This window comes from Crinia signifera, chromosome 5, assembly GCF_055691185.1.
Source record: "Crinia signifera chromosome 5, ASM5569118v1, whole genome shotgun sequence".
NCBI lineage: Eukaryota > Metazoa > Chordata > Amphibia > Anura > Myobatrachidae > Crinia > Crinia signifera.
The window spans coordinates 232,591,560-232,610,566 of NC_139221.1; the positions used below are offsets into that span (position 1 = coordinate 232,591,560).

General features: G+C 42.1%; 1 protein-coding gene across 2 annotated transcripts in view; it reads right to left on the reverse strand.

The window, feature by feature from the left end:
- GADL1 (GAD like acidic amino acid decarboxylase 1) overlaps nt 1-19,007 on the reverse strand; it is a 241,942-nt gene that overhangs the window by 156,580 nt on the left and 66,355 nt on the right. For both annotated transcript variants that reach the window (XM_083188646.1, XM_083188647.1), the window contains one exon: nt 7,587-7,677. In XM_083188646.1, the coding sequence (XP_083044772.1) occupies nt 7,587-7,677 (91 nt within the window). The remainder of the gene's footprint in view (nt 1-7,586; nt 7,678-19,007) is intronic.

Consider the following 19,007-nt stretch of genomic DNA (forward strand, 5'->3'; position numbering starts at 1 on the left):
GAATGAGGGAGGCCTCCTGGCCATTCTAGGAGGGTAGGCCATTCTAACTATCATCCATCCCAGCCTCAGACAGATTGCTAAAGACCCTCAGGGAGTCAGGGAAATTACCGCCGCAGTATTTCATGGAATCTCGCTGATATTCTGAGAGAGTCGGAAAGTATGATTTGGGCACACAGCTTCTCCCAAGAGAATCTGACATTACACTGAGCTTTGGATCTATTGCCTTTTTAAATTAAGCCCATATTATCTAATCAGTGGGAAAAAGTAAAATGTAACATACTGCAATCAACTTATTTCTGTCCATTTAGTATTAATAATTGCAGGCCTAAAGTATCCCAGTTAAGTAGCACATCTTATTTATGAGACAAGTGATTTTTACTATAACAGCATCACTAAAGTTGTTCAGTTTCACACACTACAATAAATGAGATTTGAAGGGGAAATGCACTTGGGAAATGTAATGAAAGCCTTAGATCATGTGTAGAAGCTATGCTGAAGTACTGTACAAATGAACTAGGGATAAATTATATTAATGCCTTTGGAAGAAGAAATTGTACCTTGAAATTCTGTGAAATATTAAGCAGCAAGTATGAATCTATATATAAAAGCCTAACTACTCCTCACCTTTTTTAGGTAAAGTACCGCCAGGCCAGGGCACTAGAGAGCACTTGACGGACCAAATTACTCCTTAACACAAAGTGATGCCAAAATGATCTGTTTGAAACTTGTTGGATAGAGAGAGATTGAGCTGTGAAGACAGAGGGCCAAACGCACACAAAAGGGATAAAATGGAGAGAGATAAGCAACCAACCAATCAGCTCCTGCCTGACATTTTTCAAACACAGTCTGTGATATGGCAGCTAGTTGATGATTGGTTGTTTATCACTCTCCACTTCATAACTTTTAAAATTTAGTGCATCTCGCTCAGATACTGGAGGTAGGAGCATATAATGACTGAGCTGTAATTTTGACGGGCTTTTAACTAGTGTATACATAAATACTGTACATATACTAGTGCTAGTGTTTATTACCATCTATAGACCTGCTTAGGACACGTTGTTGGAAGTATGCTTTCTCTTTAATGGGCATTGTCTAGTTGGGCAAGTTGGGTCTAGTATACATTGGGCGTTAATCAAAATAAACTATTTGATGACAGTTACGGAGAGTCTCATGGAATGAATGTGACCATAATCACTCTCACACTGTGGCCATATTAGATGTGCTCTTATCTTTTGCTACTTGTATTGCTAGTGTTACATGCATTCTCTTAGTCATATGATGATAAGCGAAAAGATCATTCAGAAATTGGATTGTCAACGAGAGAACTGTGCTGAATGAACAGCTGACCGGCTCAGAGAGAATGACTGCAACAGAGTGCTCGTTATCATGAAGACAGGGGAAGCTGGGATCATTTGGGACACCAGCTGTCAGCAGTTCGGGAAGGCAAGCGGAGTAAGACACAATCCTAACTATCCCAGTGACATATTCAAGTTACAATGGGAGGCGAGTAAGAAGCCAGATAGTTTTATAACACATTTAGCAGCCTAATGTTGATATGCTTATAGTTCTGAACCAGGAAGAAAGACCCACTTCACATTGTGCACTCTTTTCCTAATTTTGAACATATTATTGTGTATACATATATATATATATATATATATATATATATATATATATATAAAAATAAATATATTTATATATATATATATATATAGGGTGTGGGAATCAGGCGGCACTCAAGGACTCAATTTCCTGTGCAAAAGTGTTGTTTATTTATCCAACATGTTTCGGGCGTGCTGCCCGTCCTGGAGGACGGGCAGCACGCCCGAAACATGTTGGATAAATAGACAACACTTTTGCACAGGAAATTGAGTCCTTGAGTGCCGCCTGATTCCCACACCCTATAACAGGACCGGAGGGTCCATGCTGGAAGGCACCAGGCCAGCACACATCGAGCCTGCTACTTGGGAGTGCCGGTCATCACACAGTATATATATATATATATATATATATATATATTTATATATATATATATATATATTTGGTTCTTTTTATATCAATACACTACAGGCATTTGGAAAATATTATTTTCCGTTGCCAACCTCATAATACCAGCTTTCCACCTGCCCCATGCCAGTTTGGTCAAACAGTGGGCATGGCCTCACAACAGGTGGGCAGTGCAGGGGCATAGATGTGTGCTTGCACCATCATCATCCACCCCCCCCTCCCCCCCCCACACACACACACTGTTCAATGTCAGATTACCAGCATTGTAAAGAGGGCAGTTGGTTGCATCATTGGCTTCCTCAGACTGTATATTTTCAAGGATGGCTTTGGGGTACACAGGGGGCTGTGGCCAGCTTCAGGAGTCATGCCTAGTCTTCCAGGAGCTATTTTTAGGAGCCACATAGCCAATATGGGAGAGTGGGCAAGGATGCGAACCCTACAGTATAAGCGTTTTTAGATAAAGTACAAGGTGCAGTTGGACTGACTGTAACTTATAGAGCCACATGTAATGGGGCCTGTGTTTCCGAAACTGCGGACATTTCAGCAAGTTAGCAGTCAGGTTTCAGCGGAAATCAAGTTGTTTTGCTGTGATAAAGCTAATGGGGGAAATTTACTAAGATGTGTGTTCTGCTTCAAATGTGATGTTGCTATGGGCAACCAATCAGAATTTACTTATTAATTTAGCAGCCTCTAGATAGAAGATAGTAGACAGGATCTGATTGGTTGCCCATAGCAACATAACATGTGAAGTAGAATACATATCTTAGTAAATTTCCCCCAATTACTTTAACTGTGAGTGCTAATTGGCCAAAATCTCTGCAGTGTCAGAATCCCATACCCTACGTTTGTCCTATAGTCTTTAAGCTAATTAATATTGTCATCACATATTTACTGAAACAGATTCCAAGGTTCAGTAACTGCCTAAGGGCATAATTCAGAGAAGTACATTAATTCAATATTAATACTTCTCTCCAATGTTTTGTTTTGTGCAGATCTGGGACTGCAAAGTCACCTGTAATGGCCCAAAGACATTAGTGTGCTTGGTATGCAGCGGGCATTCAGGGGTGGGCTCTGGTTTATGGGCATGCTGCTACCAGTGGCTCAATCCTCAGATGCAGCTTCACTGAGCCCAGCAGCATGAAATCACTGGACATCCTGAGAAACCGGAGTGTTCACATGTCTAATCTTCATGAAGATGATCTGATTGTGCATCCTAGGACACAGCAGCAGATCAGAGACACCAGCAGGAGGCGTCTTGAACACAACCTCATGAGACATTGCCATACTGTATAGTTACAAAGCTGTAGGGGCAGTAACAATTTTCTCATCAGCACTCCACCAGAGTGAGGGGACTGCCTAGTGGGCATGCTTACTGCCACCAGGACAGAACTTGTATTGGAAACAGCTGCATCCGCTACATTGTAGCACTTCATATACAGAGTCAGAGATTAATGCTGGGCATACAGGCTATGATTATCTGGCCGATCCACCCGATATTGTGTGTATGCAGGAAGCTTATTCAAAAATATCAATTAGTTGGACATGAAATATATTTCAGCATCTCCCTCCAAATCAATATTTTCAAAGTGTTACAGTATGTCAGTCAGCAGCGTCGTCCAGTGTATGCCCTGCCGCAGCCAAGGGGCAGACATATCTCCTGTTTCTTTACATGGGAAGGAACAGTTAAATGTCTCCCTGTGAGAGTAAAGGCCCATACAGACACTACGATGATTCCTTAATGATGATGAACGACCCCATTATAAATCACCTCCTGAACAACTCAGAACGACTTCGTTCAGGGTCGTTCAGGAGGTGAATCTTTCAACATCGTCTAGTGTTTATGCTGTGAATGATGGACGACTACAAACGATGCGCGTACCCGTGGGTCGTTAAAGACCATAGCCATCGTCCTTGCATGCAGGTCAATTTGGCTATGGTCGTTAACAATGTTTGTTTTTTCAATAGAAAAAGGACCTGCATCGTTTGTGGTCGTTTCTCATCTGTCGTGCACCAGCGATCACTGCAATGCTGAGGTCTTTCATTTTCACTTCAAGGGTGAAAATGAACGATGGTAGTTAAGATGTGACACATCGTAGTGTCTGTATGGGCCTTTACTGTACACTGTAAGAGCTCTCATGTGGCATACATTGTGAGAGTTCTGACAATGTAAGTCCCAGACATCTGCTGTGTCACATAAAATGCATGTCAGCTGGCAGCCATTTTATCTGACTGTGCATGCCTGACATACAGTACAGTAACATAGGCGTGCGCACGGGGGGTGCCAGGGGTGCACAGGCACCTCCTAATGACCGGCACCCCCCCGCACGAACGCAGCACTGTCCTCCCCTGCCAGCAGCAGTGTGGAGCTGCCCGGCGGCTGCCTGTCGCCGGAAGCAGTTTCCGGCGCCAGGACCTGTAACTATGCGCTCCGGCCCCTACAGCCAGCGGCTCCTTAAGCAGGGAGACGGGGTCACCTGCGGCAGCGCTCCTCACTACGAGTCCTCCTCCCCGCTTACTAACCAGGAGCACCATCTGACACGGGGGTCACCTGCCGGCTGCAGCAACGCTCCCTCCTCATCAGCCAAGTTCCTTCCCCCGGCGCCCCCTCCCCTCATCTGCCTGGCAGCAGCAGCTTTGTCCCCAGCCCACACACTGCTGCAGTGGTAGCTAGCTCTCGCCTTCCTCCACAGGCTCCAGGCTGCTCTGTCATTTATACATGACACTGCATATATACTGTAGCACAATGGGGCATTAAATGTGTATGTAACTACAGGGGGCATTAAGTATGTGGCACTACAGGGCCATTATATGTGTGGCACTATGGGGGCAGTATGATGTGTGGCACTACAGGGGCATTATGCATGTGGCACTATGCGGGGCATAATGTATGTAGAACTAAGGGGGGCATTATATGTGGGTAATGAGCTTGTAATCCCCCCCAGACAATGAGCATATATCCCCTTGCCCCTTGGGCAACAGGTATGTAGTTCCTATGGCAATGAGCATGCAACCCCCCCCCCCCCATGTGAAGGGTCATGTAACCCCCTGGCATGGAGCATGTAAACCCTGGCATCGAACATGTAACTCCTGACAACGAGCATGTAGGTAAGCGCACTTATATGGCATAATAAGTAATGGGCATTATGGTGTGTGGCATAATGTATAATGAGTAGAGACAGGATTATATGCAACATAAAAAGCTTGAAATATGCATGCAAATATGCATGAAAAATACTTAAAATATGCATGAAAAGTGTTAAAATATGCTACATTAAATAATAAAAGTAGTACTTTTTAACTTATTTATTTAAAAATCTGCATACAATTAGTTGCAAATAATCCTCAAAAATAGGCCCACAGCATCTGCAGATGTCTAGTGCTGTACACAGGATTTTTTTTCTTCCTGGCTGCTACAGCAGACTGCAGCGTCCAAAGCTCTTCTTGCATCAACTACACGGACCCTTATCTCCAGAACCAATGGATCAAATGTCAGCATAGCGTGTGACGGTGGTGCAGTGGAAGGCTTCCTCCCTGTGCTGCATACTCACTGTGACACGCCATTTCTTCCGCGCTGCGTGATGTCACAACCCTTCCGCCCACCTCCTCTGCTGCAGAAGTCTGTCGCTTGGTGTAAAGTCCCAGGCCAGGGGCAGGCAAAGGTTCAGGGGCTTCGTAATGCCATCAGCCCCAACTGACTTTTATCAACATGGATTGGCAGCCTCGAGCAGTATCAGACATAGCGTACATCCAAGGTTCCCCACTCTGCACACATATTGCCCCAGCCTGCACACTCTACCACTACCTGGCCAGCAGCAGCAGGGCAAAGCAGTGCTGTGACTCACGGGTGGGAAGGGGCCAGGGCCTAAAATATGCACCATCACTAGATTTTAGGTAAAATATGCAATAACCAGTGAGAATGGTCAAAATATGGAAATGCATATGCAAATATGCAAATGCATATAATCCTGTCTCTAATAATGAGCAATATGGTGCATGGTATAATATGTAATGTATACACTTATACACCATATAAGTGTGGTGTAATGGGTAATTTGGTGTGTGGCATACTGTGTAATGGGCATTGCTGTGTGTGGAATAATGTGTAATGAGCATTACAGCATATGGTATAATGTGTAATAGGCAATTCGGTGTGGGCGTAATATGTCATGGGCATTATGGTGTGGGATGTAATAGGTAATTGGCATAACAGTGTGTGGCTTAATATGTAATGGGTATTATGGTACCTTTATGTGGCCTAATATGTAATTGGCATTATGGTGTGAAGCAAAATTGGCATAACAGTGTGAGTCGTAACATGTAATGGACATCACAGTGTGGGGCGCAACGTGTAATGGGTATTACAATGTGTGGTATAATGTGTAAGGCATATGGTATACTATGTAATGGCTGTGTGATGTGCAATAGGTATTATGGTGTAAATTTTTGGCGCATGCCTTTGGCGCGCACTGTCGCTATTGTCAAGTCCTAGCATAATGTGTAATGGCATTATGGTGTGTGGCATTATATGTAATAGCCATTACAGTGTGCGGAATTATGTGTAATGGTCATTATACTTTAAATTTTTGCAGCACTCCTTAGGTGCACACTGTCCCTGTTTATAGTATATGAGGGGGGGGGGGATGATTCACTCTTAAGTGCATATACATAAATAAGTCACCTATTTATTTTGCATTTATGGCCATTAGGTCGTGATGGACACGCCCAGTAGGCGGCGATGGACACGCCCCTCCAATGGTGCACCCCCTAAAAAAATGGGCTGCGCACGCCTATGTACAGTAAGTTGCACACTGATACACAAGTGTCCTATTGTATATCATAATAATCATCACAGACTCATTGTGTGTCCTAGCCACATTATGTTGCATCTAAGACACACATTTGAGAAAAAAAGTAGCAAGAAAGAGGCTCAACACCAGATTATTTCTGTATGAGACCCGCGTCATGGAGGCCTCAGTGAGTGCTGAACTTTACAAAGTTGCTGACAGCACTCCAAGATTGTAATATCTTTGAACCAAATTCGTTACACTTTTAATTGTCTCTTTAATTTAAACTACCTTACATTTGGCTACAATACACTATCCACTGTATAATGTGCAATGTATCATACATTACTATACATTGAGCCATTTATTATTACTACAATTTGAGATCTATCAATAGTCACCAGAGAAAAATGTTTCATCCTATTATGCTAATCTTCCCATACTGTACAGTCAGAAACTCTTAATTATTAAGCACATCCTCTACTACCTAATTGGACTTAAGCTCAATTTCCATGTCTACAGGTTACAAGTGCCCCGCTTACTACCTGCAGGAGCAATTACATCCCCCTAGCTACTGTATATACCCCACTAGACTGATTAGAGCATCTTAAAACCCAACCAGGCTAACCTTCCAATCCTAATAATCTTACATTAACAGCCTGATTTGGCGCACTGCATCCCAGTGAGGGAAAACCTAGAGGCATACCTACTCGAATCCATTAATCATTCTCTAAGAAAGATTTCTTTCTAGACTATTTATTGATTTAATTTATTAATAACTGTAATGTTACTTACACACTTGGGTTTAATGCTTCTGTAATAAAACGTGCTGCAAGAGAGTAATGATCCATTCCGGCATACAACTGATTGAAGAATCTTGGATGACCTTTAAAAAAAGATTAATATTATAAGTAATAAATTAAACCACATATATAAAAAGTATTTGTACAATATTGGTGCAAAATAACACATTTAAAAACTACTTTCTATATTGTTTACACACTGGAGGAAGAAATTATTATTGCACTTTCAGTGAATTCAGTAAAATGACTGTATCATAAAAATCAGCTCTGCTATGATTTTACCGTGAAATCTCAAAGCCAACAAAAATGTTTGAGTTAAAACACGACTTTTTTTATGATTTTGCATTAATGGAAATTTAACCCTGAACATGTTAAAGGTTCATGTAAGAAATAAGGAGTTAAAGGACATCTCCAATCTTATATTCCCAGCCCATTTATACTAGAAACGTCCATGGGCTCCCGTGTGTTGATTCTAAATACTCATTGTGTTTGGCTTTGGCAAAAGCCTCCATCAAACATTTTGGTTTTGGATCTGGATTTCTATAAAATATGGTGGTCATATAATTTTGATATGCTTTTGTCTCTACGGTATTATTAACATCAAGTGCATTCATTTGGATGATGGGATGTTGTGCTAATCATGCTTAAAAAAGAGTTGGGCTTCCAGTTCTCTATTAGACGGTCCCACCTGCTCATTTGTGCTACAGAGATAAACCTACTGTCTAAACTTTTATTGCCTTCGGTGACTGCCAAAGTGACTAATCAGAAATGGCCAAAAATATCCATCTAAGATTCATCCAACTCTATTTATTACCAGTTTTTTTTACATAGAAATAGGTGGATCAGTTGGTCACCAGCAAGTTGCTAGAGAGTCATTAGGTCGACACCATTAGTTCGACATGCATTTAGGTCAACATGTGTCTAGGTCGACATGCAGGAAGGTCAACACGAGTCTAGGTTGACATGGGTTAGGTCGACAGGGTCACAAGGTCGACAGGGTCATTAGGTCGACATGGGTTAGGTTGACAGTCAAAAGGCCGCCATGGGGTTTTTTACTGTTTTTTGACACGAGTGTCAACACAGTCAACATGGACACAGGTTAAAGTGCACCGCATCCCCTCGCATGGCTCGCTGCGCTCGCCATGCATCGGGCTCAGTGCCTCGATAAGCTTGGCACACTATTTTTTTCTCCCACCACACCCTAGTGGATGGTAGGGCATGAGATACCACCTGTCGGCACATGTCGGCTCGAAAAACAGTGAAAAACCCCATGTCGACCTTTTTACTGTCAACCTAATGACCCTGTTGACCTATCCCATGTTGACCTAGACTCATGTTGACCTTCCTGCATGTCCACCTAGACACATGTCGACCTAAATGCATGTCAACCTAATGGTGTCGAACTAACGACTAACACTTGCTGGTGACCCAATGACCGTATCCAGAACACACATATTATAAAGAACCAATAAAGACTATGCTTAAATCCTAGACTTGAATGGAGGAATTTGTGAGCCTACACCTTACAATATTCAATGTCCTAATGCAGAAATGCCCCAATTTATTGCTGCTGTATGGGACCTCTTAGTTGCACTACTATATTATATAACAATTCTTATATAACTAAATTTTTATGAGAAAATATAGAAATAAAAGGAATACTCTAATATTAGAAATTTTGAGAAGTGCACATGAATTCATAGCATACATTTCAGCACTTTATATATCTTTGAAGTTGAGATGATTGAATGCATTCAAATATAGAGTCTGCCACGTTTCCAATTAACCTTGTCACTTTGAGTCTCTGCCTCTTGGATTAGCATTCATCTATGTCACTCTGACCATCTTTAAAGGGGTCAGTATATTATTAGATAAGGCAAGACTGAGGCAACAGCATTCAATCATTGTATACTGTATTTATTGTCATATTTTGCAAGAAAAGGTACAAAAAAAATCAACAAATAAATGAAAAGACAAGTAATAAAATCTACATTTGAAATTTGATAAAAAGACACATTACTTAAGCGGGAGAACTTTTGGAGTTTATTATAAATACTGATTTTAATAAATGTAAAATGTACAGTATTTAATGTACTACTTCTCTTTTATTAATTACGCTTAATTACAGGATTTGTAATTAACCAACAGAGTTAATTGTTAAAAAAATAATTAAAGTGAAAGATTTTCAATTTCTAGGAATTGACCACTCTTGTTGGATGTTTCTAATGACGGAGCTTGATATGGCCTGCAGATACTGACATGGGTTAGATTTATGTTCGCACAGTTTTACCAAATGCATTTTTTTATATTAATATATAATATCACAGACAAGAATACTGTGTAATGCTAGCCACACATCAGACCAACTTTTCTCCAACCAACCAACTAGTTGGTTGGATGGAATAAAAACCTGGTACTGGATAGGAGCAAATGTAATTTGTAATAAAGTCATTTGTTTCCCAAATCTGAAAATGGACAACAACTGTCACTCAGACAATGTACTGTAGTTGGACCTATTTGATTTAAACAATTTCACTGAATGTTTTTGTCCATTCTCCTGAGTTTGTGAGCAAATTGCTTATTGGCAATTGCCCCCATACAGCACCAGATTTTCAGTCCAACCAACCAACTAGTTGGATGTTTGGAGGAAAGTTGGTCTGATGTGTGGCCAGCATAAGTCAGCAGACAAGATGAACAGTGCCGGTAAGATTCAGCAGAGTTTGTACTGTAAAGATCTTGGATCAGTGGCATCACTACCAGTGGCATCACTACAGTACTGGTGTGGAAGTTCAGTCCACACCCAGGTGTCACCCATCGAGGGGTGACACCAAAATGCCAAATCTTTCTCAGTGACAGAAGTCAGGTGTCATCGAGGTAAGTGTCACCCCTGTACCTAGGTTCAGGAAACTAGAAATATTAGAGCACAATGACTGTAGCTGTCCTATTGGAGAGCTGACCAATTTTGAACTGTGTTGCTTTATGACTTATGCATCCATATAACTGCTCCATTCAATTATGCAGAACCACACACATACTGTATTTCCTACTAAATAAAGCAGCACTGCAAGTCAAGGCCATGATGGGTGAAAGGAGAAGCTGGGACCTGAAGTAGTGATGGTTGTAGGTAATTCAGTAGCTACTGGATATCTCCTTTGTGTCTTCTGAGGAGACAATATATCATATCTTACAACTTTTTTTGTATACATGCATAAGAAAATGTGTAGCCATTCATCTCAGGGTGTGGTTATGTTGGATCATTGCTTTTGATGCATACAGTACTACCTACATAAGCCGTACCTTGACTTTTGTGTAATGCAATTCCTATCCTAAAATTTACCAATTTACCTATATAATATTTTTGTTTTTACATTTTACTCATCTTTGATAATTATTAGTTTAGTTGGCAGAGACAGTATACCTCCACATGAAGGTAATGTGGATGATTTCCAGCTGTAACAGGAAAACGGAAGTAATCAGGGTTGGGCTGATTCGTAGCACCTTTGCTTTCCTGATATAAGTGTTTCCAGGGCAGAGGGTCAATGTTGCTGATGGAGGAATAGCCGCCTAGGTGATAGGCCGGGCGTGTGGGCTATGGGAAAGAACCATTGGAACATTGTGAGGAGTATGGACTATGCTTTGACACCTGTATGCTTGCCTGACAAGTGTATTTCTGCTTCAATCTTCCAGATCGAAGGTAGTTATATGCTGCTCTATGCAGTACTACCCCCTTTCCTCCCCCTGCAAGGTTTCCTTACGCTGTCCTCCTGCCGTACCCTCCCTCCCTCCTATTAGATGCCGGGTCACTGCAGCTGAATATATCGAATCGTTATCGATGGCCTCCACATCGAAGCGTGTGTACATGCCTTTACAGTGATATACAGATTTATTGTGGAGACACACAAGGGACTTTGTAATGTACAGTATATGTTATATGTTTGATCCTTTAAAATACTTCTACTACACTACTACTACTACCAAAGAATAATAAAATAATAATTTTATTGTCACTACAACATTAAAAATGTAAAGTGAAATTCACAAGGAAGAAAAGAAGAGAAGAAGGGAATACTCATATTCAACATTCATATATCACAATTCAAACACAAAATAACAGATGGGAAAAAAATGTTCCGCAACCTGCTAGTGTGGCAACTCAAGCACCTGTAATGCTTCCAAGAGGGCAACAGGGAGAAAAGAGAATAGCAGGGATGATTAGGGTCTAAAATTATTTTTTTAGCCTTCGCTTTCTCCCTTCTTAAACAAATGTCTGCCATCCTAGGGAAAGGTTGGCCAATGACCTTTTCAGCAGCATTAACTATCCTATCTAGGGATCTACGATCAGAGCACTTTGAATTCCCATACCATACCGCAATGGCATAAGTCAACAGACTCTCGATTATGCAGCAGTAAAAGTTCATAAGCATAGGCCTAGATAGGCCGGCTGCCCGTAATCTTCGCAGAAAAAAAAGGTGTTGCTGAGCCTTACCAACTGCCATTGCGGTATGTGTGGACCAGGACAGATCTTCCGAGAACGTAATGCCCAAGAATTTTGTATTTGTAACCCTCTTCACCTCTTCACCATTTAAAATCAATGGATTAATAATCGACCTTCTTGATCTTCTAAAGTCAATAACCACCTCCTTGGTCTTTTTACCATTTAGGAGAAGGTTATTAACCTCACCCCATTCAATTAATTTCTGCACCTCTAACCTATAGCTGTCTTCCTTTCCTCCACCGATCAAACCCAACACTGTAGTGTCGTCAGCAAATTTGACAATGAGGTTGGACTCTGAATTTGAGAAACAATCTGAGGTATACAAAGAGTACAAAAAAGGACTTAGAACACACCATTGAGGGACACTTATGTTTAGGACAAGTTCTGATGAAGAAGTGGAACCCACCCTAACTGATTGAGGACGATTTGTCAGAAAGTCCAACAGCCAGTCACATATGGGAGGATTGTAACCTATCTCCCGAAGCTTCGTGATCAATACCGCAGGAACGACGGTATTAAAAGCGGAGCTATAGTCCACAAATAATAATCTAACATAGGAGTCCTTAGTTTCCAAATGACAGAGAATCTTATGAAGGACAGTAAGAGCAGCATCCTTGGTGGATTGATTTGACCTATACACAAACTGATAACGGTCAAATTCCACCGGGATTACATCCTTTAGGTGATGCAAGACCACTCTCTCAAAACACTTCATCACTAATGAAGTGAGGGCAATCGGGCGGAAGTGGTTCAAACAGGATACTCCCGCCGATTTAGGGACAGGAATAATTGTAGTGACCTAAAACATTGTGGAACAACACAATACACTAATGATAAATTAAAGATCTTTGTAAAAATTCCTGCTAATTGGTCAGCACAGGCACGTAAGACCCTACCTGGGATACCGTCTGGGCCAGGGGCTTTCCTAACATTAGTTTGCCTTAGACACAACCTGACTTCCGATTCTGTTAACTCCAATGGGAAATCTGACCGCTCAAAATTTTTAACTGCAGGGATCAGATTCTCCTCCTCAAACCTGGCATAAAATTGATTAAACTCGTTTGCAGAAGGCCCATTGGATTTACAAGCACCAGAACTAGAAGCACTACGATTTGTAATATGTTTAATCCCCTGCCACTATTAGTACAAATTATAAAAATAATTAAATATCTGATACTAAATAGTTGCTGGCATGTATAGGCGCGGTCTCTTTAACTACACTACACTAAATCTTCATGACAATACTTTTTGTAGAGATTAGAAGACTACTGTGCCATGTTCTGCTGGCAGGATTACTTTATATGCAGAGCATGCTGTATATGAGAGTAGAATCAGGAGAATGTCACATTTCCTACACACAGCATGCAGTATGCACAGTGTGCTTGTAATGAGCAGATACAAATAGGATTTGACACTAGGTTAGAGACAATCAGAGCTTAGTCACAAAGGAAGCAAAAGAGTTGGACACTGAATGCAGTTTGCATTGTACGGTATGTACAGTACATGGACGAGAGTCCTTATATTTCTGTATCTTCTATAAGGGATTTTGTGATCCACGCTGGCATAAGTTTTCTTGCACTATTCATTATCTTGCTGGTAATAATGATAGTAAATTCAGTTAGAACCATATGTAGATTGTAAGCTTGCAGCAGGGCCCTCCTACCTCCAAATCTGTCTGTTGTTATCCAGTTTGTTTTATCACTGTAACGGTATCTGCTGCGCTATATAGGAAACTGTAAATAAATAAATACGTACTGCACTAATATCATAAGGTTCTACAGTATGTGAATACCCAAGAAAGTGAAGAATTGGCTGCTATTACATCTTTAGACGCAGCCAAAGCATATAATAGTATACATTGGGAATATCAGTGGACATTATTAAGCAAGCTTGGTTTGGCCCACAATTTATAAAATGTTATTTAACTTTTATACTATGACCCAAGAGCAAAGATACATGTAAATGGGTATACCATGGCTCCATTCAAATTGGCAAGGGGAAAAAGGCAGGGATGCCCATTGTCCTCTGCCTTGTTCAACTTGGCAATAGAGCCCCTTGCATGTATCCTCAGGATATGTCCGGATCTAAAGGGACTGGGCCGGGTTGGGGGTTTGGGGGAGCAAGCAACTAATATCAGTGTATGCTGATGACATGTTGATTTATCTTGCCAACTATCTAGCAGAATTGGCAAGAGTATTAGCAATCAAAGACTTTGAGAGGCTCTCTGGGCTAAGAATCAAGTCTAAAGGAGCCCATACACGCTCCGATTTGCCGGTCTGTTTTGTACTTTTAAAGTACACATCGTATAGGATCGCATGCCTTGTGCATGCAATGCGATCCGATATGATGTGTACCTAGTACAAAAAGGATGTGCAGCACATACTTTTTGTACCGTACTATGTGATGCGCGGGAGCGCGCATCGCATAGTACAGAACGGAGCCGGTCCACAATGGACCATGTATGGGCTCCTTAATACAGTATCTACCCTTGAGGGGGAGATGCCCTAGTAATGGGGAGAATGAAGTAGCCCTGAAATGGGTGGACAGTATGAAATATCTAGGGATAAATATATCCAACCAAATTGGGGACTTTATAAAGTTAAATGTAGACCCTCTTATCAAATGATATCAGGTAAAAACAAAAATATGGGTAAAACTTCCCTTAACAGTCACAGGTAGAATCAACTTAATAAAAATGGTGATTCTTCCTAAATTCCTGCATGTTTTTTACCATTCCCCTATCTACGTCCCAAAAAAGATATTAAAAAAATCAACAGTATTACATTGTCTTTTATTTGGGGTAAAAAAGGGTAAGAATCAAAATAGACACCCTGACCAGAAATGTAAAAAACAGAGAGGATTGTGGCTTCCTCACTTTAAACTATATTATATGGCCTCCCAGCTATGGTATATAGGGAGTTTGCGATGAGAAAATAAATGAATTGGTAGGGCAAGTAGAAAATAGATATACCCCAAACAGGCCGCACTTGCGAAAAGTAGGGTAACACCATTAGGTCGACATGGGAAAAGGTCGACATTGGTCTAGGTCAACATGGGAAAAGGTCGACATAGTTCTAGGTCAAAAGGTCATTAGTTCGACAGGTCATTAGTTCGACAGGTCATTAGTTCGACATTGTCTAGGTCGACAGTCAAAAGGTCGACATGGGGTTTTTCACAGGGGGTAATATTAAAAAATTTAACCAGTTGAAGAGTGAGTATAATATATAGAACTATGTTCTTTTGCTATTTACAACTAAGAATTAGTTTGAATGAAACATACGGCAGGAGTGATGTGAAAATACAGGAGTCCCCAATGATGCTAATTCTAGGCCCAAACAGTAATGTGAGGGTGTCTGGTATATACAGTATAAAGTATTGATAAATTAATTGAAAAATCCCCAGGTAGATCAGATCAAGGGTAAATGGATTCAAGACGTGGGAGCAGGCTCGGACTGGCCTGGCGGGGGACCGGAAGATTCCCGGTAGGCCCCAGGGATTTATAACCCCACCGACTTTTAAAGGGGGTGGGGCCTCACCAGGGCTATTTTTGTGCAGGCTCCAGCAGGAACTGTGGCCCTTATTCTAGTTCACTCTTTCTGACAAAATATTCCTCAGATGGACAAAACCATGTGCACTGCAGGTGAGGCAGGTGTTACTTGTGCAGAGATAATTAGATTTGGGTGGGGTTTTACACCTGCCTCACCTGCAGTGCACAAAGTTTTGTCCATCTAAGAAATATTTTGTCAGAAAGAGTGAACTAGAATAAGGGCCACAGTTCCTGCTGGAGCCTCCACAAAAATAGCCCTGGGCCTCACACTATATTTGTGATGCCCCGAAATCCCCAACCAACACTGACCAGGCGATATGGGGTTAATGGAAGCCGGGAGCTGCAGCAGCAGGCCTGATTGACAGGCGAAGAGAGGATGGTCAAGATTGGCTAAAAGGGGCAGGAAGAGGCAGGAGCCGGCAGAGTAAGGCAGCAGCACATGGTGCAGAGAGAAAGGATAGCCCTGGAGAGAGGAGATGAGCGTAACTGCCGGGTCCAAAGATGCTGCCGCACCAGCGAACAAGAGGCAGCAGGAGGAAGCACCAGCTGTCGGGCGCGGGTGACATCATTGGTCACTAAGTGCCGCCTGGAGCCAGCCACACAGGACCAGCACAGCAGGGAGAGAGGGGGCACTTATCTACAGGCCATCCACCTCCGACCCTGTCAGAGCCAGAGTGATGCAAGGTGCCCGGCACGGAGAGAGATGTCAGCAAAGCTCGCCAACAGACTGACACGTGGACAATTGGAACCACCGCCAGCTGCAGCAAGGGGCTGGCGGTGCCCCCTCAGACTATACCCTCTCACAGTTTGCAGTGCCCAAGTGATCCTGCCTTGTCATCTCCCCCTTGCCTGTGACACACTCCTGGAATTAACCCAGCTCAGGAGAGGCCCTGAGCCCCATAGACTTCAACTGCGAGTGCCCATACAGTAGCCCCTGACAGGGAAGTACATTGCATAGCATCGTGTACACATGTGTAGTACAAAAGTACACAACCCCCGGTGCCTATCGCACCAGGGCCCTCATTCTGATTGACCCACAAAGCTGCATAAACATCCATTCATGCGTGCGGGGCAGAAACCATTCGATTGTAGCCGACCATCGAATGATTTCTCTAGCGCTTGCAGATCTAAGACAATTTGTTGTGTCTTAGATCTGCTGGTCCCTGTGCGGGAAGAGGGCGGGCAGCTGACATCCGGTGATGTCAGCTGCCCACCCCTGGTACCAGTGTCACCTGCAAATTTCTATGGGAATGGTCAGGTGGCCACACCCCTTCACAAAAGACCACACCTCTTGGTGGGCCCCTGTGAGTGCATTTCCCTGGTGGGCCCTTCATGCCCCAGTCCGACACTGTGTGGGAGATATCTCTCATGAGTGGAGTAAGGCACTAGCAGGTGTGGTACATGGGGTCCCGGCAGTCATTAGCCCGACGTCGGGATCCCGACTGGCCGGAACCAGACAGCATGGTGAGCACAACTAAGCCCCTTGCGGGCACGGTGGCTTGCTATGCAAGCCACTTATTCTATTCACCCTCTATGGGGGTCGTGGACCCCCACGAGGGAAAATAGCCGACGGCCGTCTGGAACCCGGCTGTCTGTGTTTTGACAGTCGGGTAAATGCCTGTCGGGATCCCAACTATCGGGACCCCGTCCGGCACCCGGCACTAGCATCCCCGACAAGGGCAGCACAGGTAAGATATCAACAAATACAATTATTCATCTTACATAGAGTATATGGTGCCCTTGTAAGGCTGCGACAATTTGACAAACACAGAAATAATCTCTGCCCAAAATGTAGTGTCTGCTGTGGTACTTTTATCCATATGATCTGGTACTGTTGGCGGGTACAAAACTATGCGGTCAGATAGGGCAACTGATAAACAACTTGGGTATACCAGAATTTGATGTAAATGAAAAAAACAAATACGGCCTGTTGAGTATTATGCCCCAACAGGGAATAAACAAATACAAAGTACAGTAGTAATAGTAAGAAAGTGCCGCATGATAGTGCGCATGATAGTCCAAGCTTTAAACAATGGAATAACCTTGTAAATGCTACAATTAGACACAAAAGATATATGTATAGCAAACACAAAAATATGAGGACATTTCACCAAATATGGAATAGGTGGATGAAATCAAAGTATTATAATGCTGAAAAGTTATAGAGCACCATATTATAGTAAGGACTGACATACTGTACAAGTAAAAGGTTCTGTAGCATGATATGAAAGACTAGAAAATAAATATGAGACAAATCACTGCCTAAGTATTAGTGGTATAATCACTGGCACAAAATATAAGAATAAAGAGAATCACACAAAGCAATTCATTTAGCTGTCACGCACAAAGGGAAAAAAAATCACACGACTAGGTAGATAAGGTTAGGCTAATGCGGCTGTGAGAAACCCTCTGGGGATGCGAAAGAACACTGAATAACAATAAACAGTGGAGATAAATAATAAACAAACTATAAGGATATTTAATGACAATGTCAGGGAGGGAGGGGGGTGGATAGGGAAGGGGATCGGTGGATCACAGTATGTTGAATGCTGTTTCTATGAATATGTAAAAGATATGTAACACTATAACAATGCAGTATTGTAATGTTACTGTATATGATAAAATGAGAATAAAAAGTCTCTTTTTAAAAAAAAAAATAACCACATGCTTTTTTTAATCAGTCCAACCCATTGATTAGGTAGTGCAGACTTCTGAGTCTTCTTAATGCTTATCTGAAATCCCTGTGGCTATCCACAGAAATGAAACGCATCTGGTATGGCTGTCTGATGATTGCTTTCCATTCTCCATGCTGTGCAGTGTTGTGTTCTTTGCTCTATACCCTGCTGTGAATGTCACTACTGCACAGCAAATTCTCCTTGCAGTGCCTCCTTATGAGTTGACAGCAGCAGCAGACACCAGGTGCTTCATTCTCAGCAGCCCACAAGTGGTATTTCAGATAAGCATTCATACGTTTAGGCTTTGTAGAATACAGCTCGCTACCACAAGCTCGCCCTTTTTATCTGTAGTATCTGGTCTAAGGAGTGACAGATGACTTTATCCTAGGAATCTGCCAACTCTTCGAATCTCAGATTTCCCCCCCCCCTCAGATACTGTAAGTAATGTATCAAAATTAGACTTTAAACAGATGAAGAATTTCTGCTTTATTCCTTTAAGTACTCATTTAAACAAACTATAATGTGATCAAATATAATAAATGCAACCTGGGGACTATACCCTTTATATATTTGTCCACATTGAGTTCAAGTAAGCTAGAAACCTATTTTCCTTAATTTACATAATGAAATACTTCATTCTCAAATAAGCTAATGCAACCATGATACCCCGTCTGACTCAGGAGGATTCACATTAAG